At 41.9% G+C, this 16,293-nt stretch overlaps 1 protein-coding gene across 3 annotated transcripts in view; it reads left to right on the plus strand.

Moving 5' to 3' along the window:
* PDILT (protein disulfide isomerase like, testis expressed) overlaps positions 1–16,293 on the plus strand; it is a 43,736-nt gene that overhangs the window by 14,575 nt on the left and 12,868 nt on the right. For all 3 annotated transcript variants that reach the window (XM_019542211.1, XM_019542208.1, XM_019542210.1), the window contains exons 2-6: positions 4,860–5,066; positions 8,463–8,596; positions 12,139–12,276; positions 13,055–13,165; positions 15,577–15,702. In XM_019542211.1, coding sequence (XP_019397756.1) covers positions 4,860–5,066; positions 8,463–8,596; positions 12,139–12,276; positions 13,055–13,165; positions 15,577–15,702 — 716 coding nt within the window. The remainder of the gene's footprint in view (positions 1–4,859; positions 5,067–8,462; positions 8,597–12,138; positions 12,277–13,054; positions 13,166–15,576; positions 15,703–16,293) is intronic.

The raw sequence follows: 16,293 nt of genomic DNA on the forward strand, positions 1-16,293 counted from the left end.
TCCAGTGTGGTGAGGACTGCTGCCTGTTTAGTCAATGGCCAAATCTCCAAAGCAGCACTGAATCTTTTCCGAATTGATTTGGAGGCTTCTGATTCGATTCAGACCTTTTAACTGGTCTCCTGATTTGAATCAGATTCAGCAATTCAGCTGTCAAATTGGGCCATACTTCCTTTGAATTGAATTGGCCAAAGCTTTTCATAGGCCTACTGGCTACTTTATTTCTACTATCTGCTATACTCACTCTTAGACAGTCACAATCTGTTTGCACTGACAGGTTTTGTTTTAGATTCAGGTCCATATGAAAAATAATACAAAGGGTCTTTGAAAACTGGGATTGACACCAGGCAAATGCAAATTCGCTGTCAAGAGGAGACAATGCAGAAAACTTGGACTTTAAAAAAAGTCTCTCTTTTTTTCAAGAAACAATGTCTTGATATTAAAGAACTTTCCTGGCTTAATAAGATGTAAGTACTGGTCTGACACAATTTCAAGGGCCACCCATTTTCTGACAACTGTAGCTGATGCAGTAAGCTGATCACCAAGAGCTGTAGTCTGTACATACTGAGCAGTCTGATCACCCCCTTCCTCCCCACACTGTAGAGTGACCCTGGCTGACACCAGCTTAAACCACAAGCCAACATTATACTCTGCAAGCATTATACCCATGCAATCTGTTCACTTCCTCAGCCCTTAGTGTTGGGATTTGTGTAGCAGATTTAGCCATTTTTTACCCATCAAAAATAATCAGGGTCAACAACCTAGAAGTCAGGAATAGCCAAACAAAATCAAAGAAATGCTCCAAAGATAAAGTGGCAATTGTTCCCTGGTTCACAAAAGTGGTTAGAAAATAAAAAGCTCTTTGGAAGCAAAGAGGGAATGCCAGAATAAAAAAGAACTGATGGAAAGTTGAAGGGAACTATAATCACTCAAGATATTTGGTAGATAAGCATGTGATGGACGCTCTCACCTGGTTTTCAAGTAATCAAGGGAACAGCATTTGTACTTGATGAAGAAGGAACTTCTAAATGTGTATGTCTGTGTGACCAAACTACCTGCAGGCTGGATCTCTCTTGATCTTTTTGAATGGCTTGCCCTGTCACATCTCATGACGTTACAGGATTTCTCTGGGTGGAACAACATGATTCTTCCACTCTATGACTGGGACGTGGGCTACAGTATCCAGGTGCTAACTGTGATAATCTCAGCAGGCCTGAGCTCTAATCAGTCACAGCAGTTCTGCTCTATGGCAGTAATGATCAGTGGTGCTTGGAGGTGGTATTTCTCTGGAACCAAAGTATTTCAGAGAAAACAGATCTTAAAAGAAGCAGTTTATGTGCATTTCAACCCCATTTAGGTTCATTATATCCTGGAAATGTGAGAAAGACCCCAAACTTCTTCCAATATTCTTGTGGCACCTTTACATGTCTGTGCCAAAGCTCACTAACAGGTCATTGTGCCCCCTCAGTACACGGTCCATTTAACTGTTAAGTGACCCTGTGGTCTTCCGGTTCCTGTGATTGCCAAAGCAGCTGTGCAACTTCAGCGTGTGCTTGCAAGGAGGGCGCTATCCTGGAACAGGCCATGATCTTGGGAAATTGCTTATCTAGAGTCACTGTATGGTTCTGCTGCTGGTTTCCCCAACAGCTTCCTATTAAAAATAGCCAGAATGTTCAGCTAGAAATTTAAAAAACTCGTGGAAACAATACAATAAGTTTCTCTCATCGACCTGACTGCAAACACAGTACTCACAAAATTATTATGTCTCAGTATGTTTACATTACATAGCAACTTTATGTGCACCACAGCCTGCATTACTAAAACCTAATACATACTGTTGTCTCCATTTTAAATAAAAATAGACTACAAGCACTCAACGAACACTGCCTTACAGAACAATTTTGGGAATACTGTCTGCAGCCTGGCTGAGCCTGGCTGATGAGAGCTGTCTAACTATTATGATGGGGGCATCATTTATTGTGCCAAGAGATCAGGTTTTCTGTTAGATACCCCGGTTTTCCAGAGCAGACACCTGGCCCATAACAACTGTGCCATCATGGCCTGGATGAAAATTTTTATATAAAAAACTTAATCTGGAGAGCAAATATATTACAACATCTGGGTGGGTGGGTGGTGGTGGGGAAATTGATCAAACTTATTTTATAATTAGAAAAAAAGAAACGCATATTGGAATACTTTTGCAAACCCCAAATAAATGTATTTGCTGAAGCAGTCATTTTCCAGGTGATTAAATTGCAATCAAACCCCATTTGTTTTATTTAAGAAATTGTTTTCCTTTCAGGACACTTGTAACTGAGTACCCAATGTGTAGGCCCAAACTATTATTGTCTTCTAACAATTTGAAGCTTCTCTGAGGCCTGGGTAACACCTCCAGAGTATAAACTAAGAAAAGTTTACACAAGGAAGCACTTGGTAGAGTCCATCAGATTAAAGTTTTGAGAAAATGAGTTTGTAACAGCTGTATTATTTGGACTAAGTCAGCATTTTAACAAAGCAGATGGACAAACTCTGAAGTTAATGCCAAAGCTCTGATTAACTTAAGTAGAACATGGCTTTTGCCAAATAATCTTGTATAGCAACTCAGAAGGAGTTTACTTTCTCTTTTTGATCCTTAGCATTGAGTGAGGTTTTAGAAAACTAGGGGTCAAAGGCATGTGAAATCCACCTCCACACGCTTCAAAAGAGGATGGACCTGGCCTGTTCTCAGTGGTGGCAGATGTCAGAACAAGGAGCAATGGGCTCAAGTTGCAGCAAGGGGAGTTTAGGTTAGATATTAAGAAGAATTTTCTCACTAGGAGGGAAGTAAAACACAATAACAGGTTATCCAGAGAGGTGGTGCAATCTCCACCCTTGGAGGTTTTTAAATCCTCGCTAAACAAATCCTTGGGTGAGACGATCTTGTGGGGATGGTCCTGCTTTGAGCAGGGGCTTGGACTAGATGACCTCCTGAGGTCCCTTCCAACCCTGATTTTCTGTGATTTCTATAACACAACCTAGTCTCACCCCTTCCTTGTTGTGCAGTCAGATAAATGAAGTCACAGAGACTCATGGCCTGGAACAGGCGGTTCATTATCTTGGGATATCATTATCTTATCAGCTCTCACTCATGAGAGTCAAGAGCCCTATTGTTTTCCATGAATTTGATGCATGTGCTTGATGTTAAACACATACTTTAACATTTTGAATATATATTTGAATTGTATTCACTAAGTTAATGTAAATGTAGGTGAGTATAACATGGAATGCATATCCCATTAGGTTACATAAAGAAAAGTCATCCAATGTTTAAATGATATAAGTTGGCAATGGACCATTCTTGCAAGGCTTTCCAAGCTGGCCTCCTTCCTCTGCTGATATAGAAGAGGCTAGGTAAAAAAAAACTAATCTGAAAACGAGTTTGCTGGGTACTACTATTCATCCTCTTGATTGCACTGGTTGGATGGGGGAAATGATTGATGGTAGGGACTCAGAACGAGGATGATGATGAATTATGCAGGGAAATGTAACTGATCATTGAATTAGATTAAAAGTTTTATCTTCCATTCATTTATGAGAATGCTAATGGAGATGATCACTCACTTTTTGGTACAATTATTTAAGGCAGTGTCTTGATTAGGTAGTCTGTAGAGATTTGTATTTGTTTGTATTTCTATGGAAGTAGAAAAGACATAAGATAAAAGAAGTCACACTGTTGGATTTATCATGTATAAATAACTAAGACTATCTGGAGTTTTCTTCATCTTTCCCTGTTTGAAAGGTATATTGATAAAGCTCAAATGCTGCTGTCAGGGATTGAAAGAAAAAGTTACAACTCTTCACTCCTTTTTCTCTGTTAAATAGTAAAGCCTCTAAATGAGGTGATAAGATATCTCAGCTTTATCGGCAGAAAGTTAAACTAACTTGCTTTTAAAGCCACGTTGCCAAATCATATAGGTCTTGGCTCTTTATCTGTTATTTGCCTTTGAATTCAGAGCAGCTAGGTACCACTCATTTCTTTATACTGTCCCTTCTTTGTAATAATACTACCTATACCTGCACCTATACCTAGACTCGTAAAGTCCTTCCACTGCTCCAAAGCACATGGATGTCAACCATTTGATCTAAAGGAAAAGCTGTCTTTGTGGTGACCTATAGACATTTATTCATTTTAAACTGCAAGCAGGGCTATAGAGCAGAGGTTCCCAAATGGTTTTTTTATTGCGTACCCCCTTCCAGGTTTATCAGCTGCCCGTATACGCCTACCAGCATACGTCTGATATTTTAATGCTTTTAATGCCAATTATTATTATAATGAAAATTAAATCCACCATTACACAATTTCTCCTGTGATAGAGGATTATGTGCACGTGCTCTCTTGCACCCCCCCAGCACAATCAGTATCTACGCTGTAAAAATCTTCTACTGTGGAAGCTGCTCTGTATTCAGCCATTTTCAGCCAAATCAGCTATATCACCTAAGTGCCTTAATATGCAGCAAGAAAGCCTATCCTAAAGATCCCAATTTTAAAAATCAAGCCCAGATTACTCAATCGTAGCTCACCCCATTATGTATTTTTCTCCACAAAATCAACCTTCCAATGTACTTTTTCCCTGTTCTTTTGGAGAGGTGGACACACACCTGGACATAAACACACATCTTTATAAACATGCTGAGGTGTATGCATCTGAATGAACAAAAAAGACCAAATATACATCTTCTGTTTTAAGATCATTGTGTGAAATAGTTTCTACCCTTCCTTGTGTATCCTCAGTAAACTTATTTAAAACTTCAAAATATCACTGGGCTTGATGACTTGCATTTTAAACTTGGTGCCACAGACTGAATGATTCCCTCCCTTTCAGACATGCGTTTATCGGGACCATCTCAGAGCCTGGCAGAAGAATTTGCTGAAGCTGCGGGGCAGCTTAAAAAAGAGATCCCCAATGTCAGATTTGGAAAAGTCGATGTCTCAGACCAGAAAGATCTGAAGAAAGAATTCAACATCCAAGAATTTCCAACTGTGAAATTTTTTGTGGACGGCAACAGGAAAAGTCCCATTGATTGTAAAGGTAAAGTGTTTTGGGGACTAATAAAGGAGCCTGATATCTGTTATATGAAGGGTGGTAAAGACCTATTGGATGTCTGAGTGGACAGAATAATAAAGAACATATAAGAGATTACATGGATTCTGTCTTTAACATTATATGTATACCTATATCTGCATATCAGTATTTCTACACATAGGAATTTAATGCAAAATAAATTGGATTTGAGCTCACCTCACTCTTTCCTGCCAAATGCTCCTGTCTGATTCATAATTTACATAGTGAACTAAGTTCTCTGATGATATAACTTTAAATCCAGTGAGCATCTATGCCTTCTACAATTAACTTGAGTACAGAGTTAGCCAGCAAAGAATTTGACTCAGATTACGCTTTTAATCTGAGCAATTAGTAATTAATTTGAGCCTGTGTAATACCTCTAAAAAATCCACAACAAATTCCACACACTGTGTGAGTACATTTTATGGAGTAAAGATTATATAATATGGTTTGGAGGGGATTATTTTATTGATTTTAAATGGTTAATCTGTTAGGTTGTATATATACAATATGTGAAAGAAGAAAAGTTGCAACTGGCACATTAGCCACTAGAGGGAGCGCTCATCTGGCCCAGAAATTCAATGGAATAATTTTAAAGTATATTAATCTGTTAAATAAAGACTACAGTGTTTGATCTGTGTCCCTCTGCATTCAGTATAAGACTGAGCTGCACAATCCTAAAACTCCAGACTTAAAGAGTTTTTGCTTCACTACCAATATGTGCAAGTAATAATCTTTGTCTAAAAAGATGTTGTCCTGAAGATGAGGTGAGTGGCCTGGGCAAGTGTGTGTTCTTGCAGTTGGAAAGAAACAGATTGGCCAAGCGCTTTTACAAATGGGAGCCTAAAAGTTCAGCTCCCAAGGCCAGAGGCTCACAAACAGTCTAATTTCAGAGCTTCTATACATCAGCTGCTGCCTGGGATGTCAGTGCTTCTCCTGTATTCTCATTTTATCCCTTCTTGTCCTTCAGACCTAGCATTTTTTACTGCTCTTCAATCTGTTGTACTTGTATAAACAACAGAGACTACACAAGCATCAACTGAGGGCAAAATTTGGCCTACTGAATTCTGGTTACAGATGTTAAGAACCCATCTAAAGTCTTCACTGCAGGGTAGGGCTGGTAGGAAAGCATCTTTTACACTTCTCAAATACTTCCCTCTGCATGTTATTGAGAGCCAGTGAACACTGAGTGACTCAATAACATGCGTAGAGTCTCTATTTGGAGCAGATCTGGTGATTAGGTATGGTGTGTTAATGAGTAGCAACAAATTGATTATCTATTGTTAACTCTCATGAACTATGCAGTGACACAAAGATATCTGATAAAAAAACTGGCAAATCATTCACAGCACACACAATGATTAAAATGGGATTCTGTTGATTGGTAAGCCATTTGCTCAGGATGAGCAGAATGCTTGAAGTCCAATATGTGTTCTCCTTGAAGGGTTATAGCTTCTTACATCACTCAGACTAGCCAGCTGAAAAAAGGGGCTATGACTCTCCAGTGAGTTATTACATAAATACAGTGGCAATGCTGTTGGCAGGCAAGGTTTAAACCCTGAAAGTCCCCTGAAATATTTGATGAAAGAGAGAATTTTTTGAACAGTCATCCTGATGGTGCAAGAGCAGTGATTTCATTAGGACCACGTAGATCAGTGCAATTAGGATTTGTCTCAGAGACACTACATCAGCGATTCACAATCATGGTGCCTTGAGGTCCTTTCAAGGGTGCCCTGTAATGTTAGTACAATTAGGTGTGCAAATGTGAATCACACAATAAACCCAGGGCTTTCAAGCAGGAATGCATCATGTTAAAAACATTCTGACCTGTTGTGGTCTTTCTGAATTCTTTGCAACTGAAAAACTGCCATATTATTTTCCTGTAGTCAAAAAACAATTGAAAACTAAGAGCTGGCATTTTTGGAAGCATTCCTCCAGTCTAAAAAGGTTGAGAACCATTGCACTGTGTGCAAGACCATATAGGGCAACCAAGGCAAAGATTAACCTGATGCAAAATGTGCTGATGTTTGTATTGCTTACCATATAGATGGAACGTAAGTGCTTGAACCTTCAGAGTTTGAACATTGCGTGACCACTAGATATTGCTCAGCTGCTTTGCATTTGAGGCCTCTCCAGGGCACATCAAAATCTGTCATGCCTTTAAAACAACTGCATTTTGAATCAGTCGCTGCAAAAATGTCTTCATGGTATTAAACTGAACTGAACAGTCCTGAATTTTGATCTTGCTACACTGATAAAATGCAGAGTTTCAGGCTGTGAATCTTTGATAAGCTGCTTGTAATGTACAGCAAGATCACAACACAGCACTGTGTGCAGCTCGCTACTAGCCTGGTGCTGCCTTTTCATGTTCAGTCCGGATTAACCCCTTACTAGACCCCTCTGCATAAATATGTGTTGTCTTCTTAGAAAAACATTATATTCAGAAAGTCAAAATATTTTTCCCCTGCATTAGCCCACTTTGAGCTTGCATTGTTTGCATTTTCAAGCCTTTCTCTAAAAATATAAAGGTTAGACACCTCTTTTTCAAAAGTATAATAGAAAGCTGTAGTTTCTGCATTATCACTTGCTTCCACGATGTAAAGTTTTAAGAAAAAACTCCCAGCTATCATGAGACTTTCAATAAAATCACAAGCTCACAACACTGAATTGTATATCTCAGAAAATGGAAACTTGCAGAACTAAGGGACATTCTTGATAATTTTGGCTTTAAGTCTCATGTGCAAACTGCAGAGACTTTTTAATGTGTCTCGGTGCCTCTCAGATCTCTTCGGCAGTACAGGGGGAACAAATCTGACACCTAATTTAACTGAATAGACAGTTCAATAAGCTGTGGAATTGGTTTGAAATCATTTTGGATTAAACCACAGGTCGATATTTCTCTATAGCCTGTGGTGCCTAAGATTCTCATGTTTATTGCACGGAGCTCTGCAGAACACATTTGCCTACTTGGTTGAGAGCCCTTGTCCCAAAACATCCACAAAAATCTGTGATTAGAGCATTAACTGGCAATGTGCTCAACTCTCATTTGTAGAAAGCTCAGAAAGCAAGTGAGGACCCACATACTACAGATCTTCAAGGGTCAGCAACATTTCATGTCTCCACCAGTGACTTGGATCTAGATCTGAATTTTGATGACAGGAGTCATGACTCCTTTGATGACAGGAGTCCCACTTTGAGTTATCTGCCACTCTGAAACCTTGGGCTGTCTGCTGTCCAGGCCAGCTTAATCTCACTCAAAACCCCGTTGTGCTGGCACTTCTTGTCATCTTTGCTGTTTTGAAAAGAGACACTTTATTTGTAATTCTCCTTGACGGTCATTTTAATTCTTTCCTCATTCCAAAGGAGTCAGAGAGGCCTCAGCTTTTATCACATGGGTGAAAAGAAGACTAGGACCCAGCACCGTACACATCAACAGCACCGATCAGACTGAAGCAATTATAGAGGCTGAGGAGTTGGCAGTGATTGGCTTTTTTAAGGTAATTCAGTGGGAAAGTCAAAAGCTGATTGGACCAAGGGGCATTATCTCCAAGGACCAATTTTACAACGGGCCTAAAATCAACCTCAGAAACTGGATCTGCAGGTTTCTAGTTTATTTTGCATGCACCATTTATACTTGATCTATAAGGTCCCTTCCAGCTCCTAACAACTATGAAACTATGTGCAACTACTTGGAATTATGCAGGAAGTGTAGATGCATGAATGTGCATGGACCCCCAACCGCTTCAGCCAGAGCTCCTAATGGCACTGATGCAGTTCTTGTACAGCCCAAGCTAGAGCAAAATGTGTTATGTCCTTTGAAAGCACACACCTTACTGCACAACCTGATGGTTGCTGACTTGTGGAAAGGGAAGTGCAGGAGTCCTACTTCTCTTCAGCCCATCCCTTTTCTTTTTTGCTGATGCAGCGTATGTCATTGCTGGTGCTATCTACACAACAGATCTGGTGCTGACTACTTAAGAGATCCTCTTCTAAAGTGCTGTATTCTTGCGTTTATGAAACAGTAACATGAACAATTAGTGGCTCAGGTTTTGAGGTGCTACTAAAAAGCTGGTGTGCATTTCAGAAAGTCTGTAACCATAATCGATTCCATTGGGATACATATTTGGTTTTCCTACTGTTGGTTTAAACAATAGCTCCATGACTTTGGAATCTGATTACTGTGAAATTTGCACTAGCTACAGATTTAGCTTGTACCATATGAGAAAACTGCTACTGTTATTTAAGTTGCCCGGGAGACAGAACAGCTCCCCCCCATCACCTGGAGCCCAGGTCTGACACCAGTGCCACCTGCCAGCCTGAGGGTGGCACCTAGGGGAGCCTAGAGACCCCCCTGGCTGCTGTATGCTAACGGAGCAGGGCAAGCCTGAACTGTTCCTCTCAGGAGCAAAATCGCTGCTAATATGTGCACATGTAGGCATGCAGTCAAAGAAAGTTTACTGTGCAATAAGCTTTCTGAGCATTAATTGCACATGCAGATGTGCCCACTGTGTAGGGACAAATCCTGCAATCTTCACTCAGGTGTACTCCCTGTGGTTTCCAGGACTGATTGTGAACTGCAGGATTCGGTACTAATATATATTGAAGTAGTAGGCACCATTGCAAAGTAAATGTTTAGTGTGGGATAGCACATTGTACAATAGTACAGAATCTCCTTCCTTTGTAATGGTAAAGGCCAATCACATTGGCCTTAAATCACAGAGCCAATATTCCTATTTTTTCTAAGCAGCTCCTTATTCTTCAGTGTCTGTCTTGAATTCCCCTATCACTGGGCCGTCTGAGCACATTTTCAATCTTATGATGTCTAAAATGTTATTACTATAATGTGCTATAACCCAGAGTCTAACTTTTATCAATGGGGCCATTTGCTGTCCAATAACATGTTGCTGCCATAGTGGCAGAGGCAGGGTACACATTAAAGGTAATGGGCCAGAATGTGAAAATGATCACCCTGAATTGAATTTTGTTCCAAGTAGCCCTCTTGAAATCATTTGTGAAGGAAGGCACTGCTTGGTGCAGCAAAAGGCTCATAATCTGGCCCAGTTTATTAGTGTAACTGTAGTGTCCTGAACTGAGCTGATAGCATTTAGTGCCTGCAGACTTGTTAGACTGGGATTTGTGAATACATTTGGAGACTGAAATGACTATAGATGATCATCAGCATGAGTTAGGACATGTCAGAAATATAGCATGTGGAAGCCAATAAAACACTGTCTAAATAAATAAAGAGCTGGATTTGGCCTTCTATTAGTCACAGATTGCTTACTGAAAGTGACTGCCAGAATGTGTCAGGAGGTCTCAGCATATAAATTACTATTCATTTAGCATAAAATACTGCTCTGATTAAATCAAAGTCTCAGGAGCTGTTGCCTTTCATTATGGTTATTTACTGTTAATTTGGGGTCGACAGCATACTGAGTATCTGACAGACTTAAGAGAAGACAAGGCTCCTGCCTTGAACAACTTCCAACTGAAGTATCACACAGGCCAGTGATTCTCAACCAGGGTACTGTGTCACCCTGGGGTGCCTTGAGATCATTTCAAGGATGCTTCAGGGTGCCATGCAATGTTAGCACTGTTAGGCGTGCAAACAAGATTGACAAAATACACCCAGAGATTTTGAATAGGAATCCATAGTGTTAGAAGCATTCTGACCTGCTGTGGTCTTTTGCAACAGAAGAATTGCTCTATTATTTTTCAGTAGGCAGGGGAGGGGGCATTTTCTGAGAAGAGCCTTGAGTCTGCAAAAGATGAGACCCGCCAACATAGGTGAAACAATTCAGAAACATCATGGGGTGCAACCTCCCTCAAACAGAGATCCTTCCTCTCTCATCCACTGCAAAGAAGAGACCCTTTATATCATTAGTCAGTAGGGGTGTGCAAAGCAGACCCTATTCGATTTGGATTCAGCCCCGAATCACGGACAGTGATTCGATTAGTTGATTTGGATCACTGTCCCTGATTCAATTTGGCCGAATCGGAATCTGAGCATTCGATGCTGATTCAGACACAGACACAGCTTTAAACATTTTTTCTACATACCTTGAGGTAGCAGGTGTGGCTCATGATTGCTGTGATGCTGGAGAGCATGGAGCGTCCCACAGGAGTGTGGGGGCCTCCATGTGCTTGGCAGCGAACCTGGAAGTGGATCAGAAGTACTTCCGATCCACTTCTGGGTCTGCAGGAGAGCATGCTGCTCCCCTCCCCCCGCACCCCAGCAGTGCTTTCCTCAGCGATCAGCTACAGGGGGACCCTGGGTGACCCCCCCCCCCAGACCCAGGAGGCACCAGTTGCTAAGCCGGGGGGATTTGAGGGGCCCCCCAGGGCACTCTCCAGTGGACAGGGAAGTAGATGGGAAGTGCTTCTGGTCCACTTTTGGGTCTGCTGCCAAGTGTGCTGGGGACCCCCCTGCACTCCTGTGGAATGCTCCATGTTTCCCAGCATCACAGCAATCACAGGCCCCTGATATAGAAAAAATATTTGAAGCTGTTTCTATGTCCAAATCTCTGAATCTTTCCGAATCTCTCTGAATTGATTTGGAGGGCTCTGATTCGATTCAGAGAGATTAAAGGGTTTTCTGATTTGATTTGGATATGGAGACTCGGCCACTGAATCGGGCTGAATTTCTGCCAAATCAAATCAGGAACCGAAGCTTCACACAGCCCTATGAGTCAGCCCCTATGGTGGCCTCTTCCCCACTAGGAAGATCTGCCAGGTAGGGGCAGAAGAGTAGGAAGGCCTATGTTGACAATGGGACAGGATGGAGATGGACACCAGGGAGTGCAACATTGTCCCTGTATCTTTCCCAATGTGTGGAAAAGGTAACACAACTCATTGTTGCTTCACACTCCCTGCAGATCTCTTCTATTCTGGAGATCTACCCCTGTGAGAGCTGAAAGCTGCCATAGCCATCTTTGGGTCTTTATTCTCCCTCCTGCACCTCACAGCCCAGGATGGGTCCTCACTCCTGCCTATGTAAGTGCAAAGAAGGATGTTTATAAACCACTGCTTTTGTGACTAGGAACTTCATGGAGGAGCAGTGGAAATTTTCTATGAGACGGCAAGAGATGTGCCGGAGCTGCCTTTTGGAGTGACAGCCACTGAAGAGGTGTTTGCTAGCTATGGCATCCGAAAAGACACTGCTGTTGTATTCAAAAAGGTAGGAGTCACACATAATGGGCTGGGATACAACAGGCTGTGATAGGAGCCCATGGATGAGCTGGAGGCAATGAGGTAGCATATATAGTAGAAGTCTCCGACAGGAATTTTTATAGTAAGAGACTGTTGGTGTTACCTTCCTGTAAATACAGTCTGAAGCAAACAGCACCCTGTGGACAACTGAGGTCTCAGGCTGACATCACAAAACCTGGGTGGCCTTCATTCAGGCTCCTTAATCTGTTATTTAGGCATCTAAATCAACTGTGACCTGCTTTCCTGATTCACTGAGTACTGATGACTTCTGCTGAATTCCAGTTTTGCAGGTGCTTATCACTCCTGTATCACATCACTTTTGTCTAGAGGTCTTTTTTTCTTCTCCTTAAATGCTACTGAGAAGGGCTCAACAACAAAGCTATATAGCAATAGCACCAAAACACAGCAACCAGGCCAAGGACTCTCAGAGTAAAGGCTCATGTGACATTTCTTTGTGTCTCAGTACTGAAACACTCTTACATGAAAATTTATAACATTTAGACAGTGTATTAAGAGTATTGACATAAAAGAGCAAATTAAATCTGTCAGTTTTGTCTTGGAAAGTAGCTGCAACCCTCTTCACTACTCTAGCTGTGACATTATTTTCGAAGAGTTATGAAATGTTACCTACTGTTGATAATAAAAAGTAAATTCTAGAATAATATATTGCTTAAATGAAGAGTATATTTGCTACCAGTCATTGATAACGTTTTTAAAGCTGTCCCCTTTACTTTTAACCCGTCAAGGGGAAACCGGTACATAGTGAAGTGTTCGAAGATGGCAAGCAGAACCAAGTGGAACTTACCAGATTAATCAAAACCTTTACCATGGATTTGGTCATAGAGTATAATCTTGAGGTACGTGTACTTTACCGAATCAAAAAATGTGGTGGAAGAAAGCAAGCCCTGGCAGTGACCTACAGAAGGAGATTCCTTAAAAAATCATCTCTTTCATACACTGTTCTAGCCTACTAGACGTGCAGAGCCAGTAGGTAGCTAAGACATGTATATCTTTGCTCAAGGAAGTCTTCCTGAGTTATGAAAATGTGTGAAAGAGTGGGAAATAGTGCAAAAAAACATAATACTTATGGTTAACTGGATTTCTGTGTACATTATTTCTCATTCTTTCACACAGAGTGACTTTTAGGGGTAGGAGCAAATATATATTTCAGCTACTTTAGACTGCTGTTCAGGAGCACACAGCAGCTGATCTAACTGTTTCATCTTCATGATCCTGCAATGATACAAAATAAAAGCTAAATCTTCCTGAACTTTGACCCTGAATGAAAGTGGGTTAAAGCTGGAGCAGTTTTGCTACACCTGAATTGCTACAGGATTGTGCAGATGTACCAGCTTCATTGGAACAGGTCATATCAGTATGCTTTGATACGCCTTTCTATGCACCGTGTTAAATTAGGAAAATGGCAAAGAAAGAACAAACGTAAAAATCTTTGAGGGATGTGTGTGTGTGTACATGAGAGACTCCGCTCTCTTTCCTTGCCTGGAAGCACTGCTCACACCAGCAAATAAACAGAGGGACTCATGCAATAAACAGAGCTATAATGGATACATGACCACCTACACCAGAGCATCAAAAAATCACAAAGATGTTGGCAATCCCTCACTGCTGAGGATGATTGTCTTCTATGATTGCTTTATCTGTGGGTCTGAAGATGGCTGATGATGAGGCTGATCTGGCATCAACAGCCTCTGCTGCAACTCAGGGACGTGTTTCCATGCAGGGTAGATGGCTCTGGATTCTTGATTCAGATCGAAACCCACTGTTTCTGCCACTCCTGTTTATAGGGCTATAACGTGATAGTACAACATTTTTCTTTGGTTTTGTGAGCACAATAAATACATCCCACAATGCTGTCCTATTGACTCCTTTCCTGATGAGCTCAGACTATGAACCTCCATCATGAGGTGTCCTATGAATTGCTAAAGCACGTAGGGCAACTTTATCTGACATGACTTTCTAACTCAGCATGAACAGGTGACCAATCCCTTCTTCATTTCCGCTGACAATCACCACCAGCCACACAACCATGTCTCCCAGGACTAGGGAGTCATTGTGTTACCAGTGTGATAAACAATTGGAGGAAGGATCAGATATTTATAAAAGTCAAAACCTATTTTACATTTCAGGGTAAGGAGAACTATTACTGCTGCCCACCCTTTGACTACATTTAAATACGTTAGCCCTACCAGCCTGTGTAGATAACAGGGCTGCGCGAAGCTTTGGTCCCTGTTTTGATTCGACAGAGATTTGGCTTGATTTGGTGGCCGAATCTCCAAATCCGAATTGCATCAGAGGACCTTTAATCTCTGTGAATCGAGTCGGAACCCTCTAAATCGATTTGGAGAGATTCAGAAAGATTTGGAGATTCAGACATAGACACAACTTTAGATGATTTTTCTACATACCTCTAGGTAGCAGGGGCTCCTGATTGCTGCGATGCTGGGGCACATGGAGTGTCCCACAGGAGCACGGGGGACTCCCCAGCGCACTTGGCAGCAGACCTGGAAGTGGACCAGAAGCATTTCTGGTCCACTTTTGGGTCTGCCGAGGAGCATGCTGGGGGGTCCCCTCTTGCCTCCCAACTCTGCAACTGGTGCCTCCTGGGTCTGGGGAGGGCACTCAGGGTCCCCCCATGGCTCCCTCCACACTCCTGTGGGATGCTCCATGCGCCCCAGCATCGCAGCATTTATAAGCTGGTACCTGGAGGTATGTAGAAAAAACTTTTAAAGCTGTGTCTCTGTCTGAATTGCTGATTCTCCAAATCAGCAGTGACTCTTCAGATTTGGATTTGGCCAAATCGAATCAGGGACAGTGATCTGAATCCATTAACTGAATCACTGTCCCTGATTCAGGTCAAATCCGAATCCGAATTGAATAGGGCCTGCTTCACACACCCCTAGTAGATAACACTCTTGCTTATAGTGAGTACCTAGCCAGCATTAATTCTCTGACCCGTGTTATGCAGGTGGTCAGACTGGAAGATCATAATGGCTCCTTCTGGCCTTGAAATCTATGAATAATGATGAGATTTTTCCTTGAACAGGAAAAACACTTAGCAGCTGCTGATCTTGTCTCACTTTCAGGCAATGAAAAGAAACCAAGGGTGATGAAAATGACTGAGAACTGTCGAAGGCATGCAAAACAAAATATGCAAAACCAGAACTATATGGCATGACTACTTTTAATGTCTGATTCATTTTTCTGCTTACCAGGAACAGAACAGATGGTTAAGCCTTTTGTTTTCCAGACATCTGTGAAGATTTTTGATGTCCCTGTTGAAAATCACATCCTACTGTTCACCCCGAAGAACTCGGAGACATTCAACAAGACTTATGAAAATTATGAGTCTGCTGCTGTGGAGTTTCGAGGAAAGGTGTGTTATCATGGAGCCCAACTCTGCAAATGCCAGTTCTCAGATCAATGTAAAAATGTTTGATGTTGTTACTGGTAGGAAAATATAGCTATAGGTCTGTCTGGTAGCCTCCCAAATATTGCTATAGGTTTGTCTGGTAGCCTTGGTAGTCCCAAGGACTATCAGGTAATCCTCAACCAAAATAGTTTGAGAAAATGGAATTGGGAATAAATCCCAGTGAAGACTGATGCTTTGAAGCCGTGGTGCTCACTTTTGGTCCTGTAGGCCAGGTGAGTGGCACAGGAATGGTCTGTGAGCTGGATCAGGCCCTGTGGGACAAGACCAAGCCCCATGTGACCTCTACCTGGATCTGCATACCTATATTAAGCCCTGTACTGCCCCCCTCCATTTCAGGATCAGGGCCTGGAGCCCTGCACTGCCCCTGCCCAGGCCCATGTTTCAGGATTGGACCTTGGGAGCCTGCACCTCCCCCACCTGAGCCCACATGCTGGGATCTGGACCCCCATGCCAGGATTGGGCCCTATCACCCTGTGACACAAAGATCAGGCACTGTACCACCCTGCACACACAATCTAATGCACAGGACCACAT

The sequence above is a fragment of the Crocodylus porosus genome, unplaced genomic scaffold (genome assembly GCF_001723895.1).
Source record: "Crocodylus porosus isolate Cpor-Errol unplaced genomic scaffold, CroPor_comp1, whole genome shotgun sequence".
NCBI lineage: Eukaryota > Metazoa > Chordata > Crocodylia > Crocodylidae > Crocodylus > Crocodylus porosus.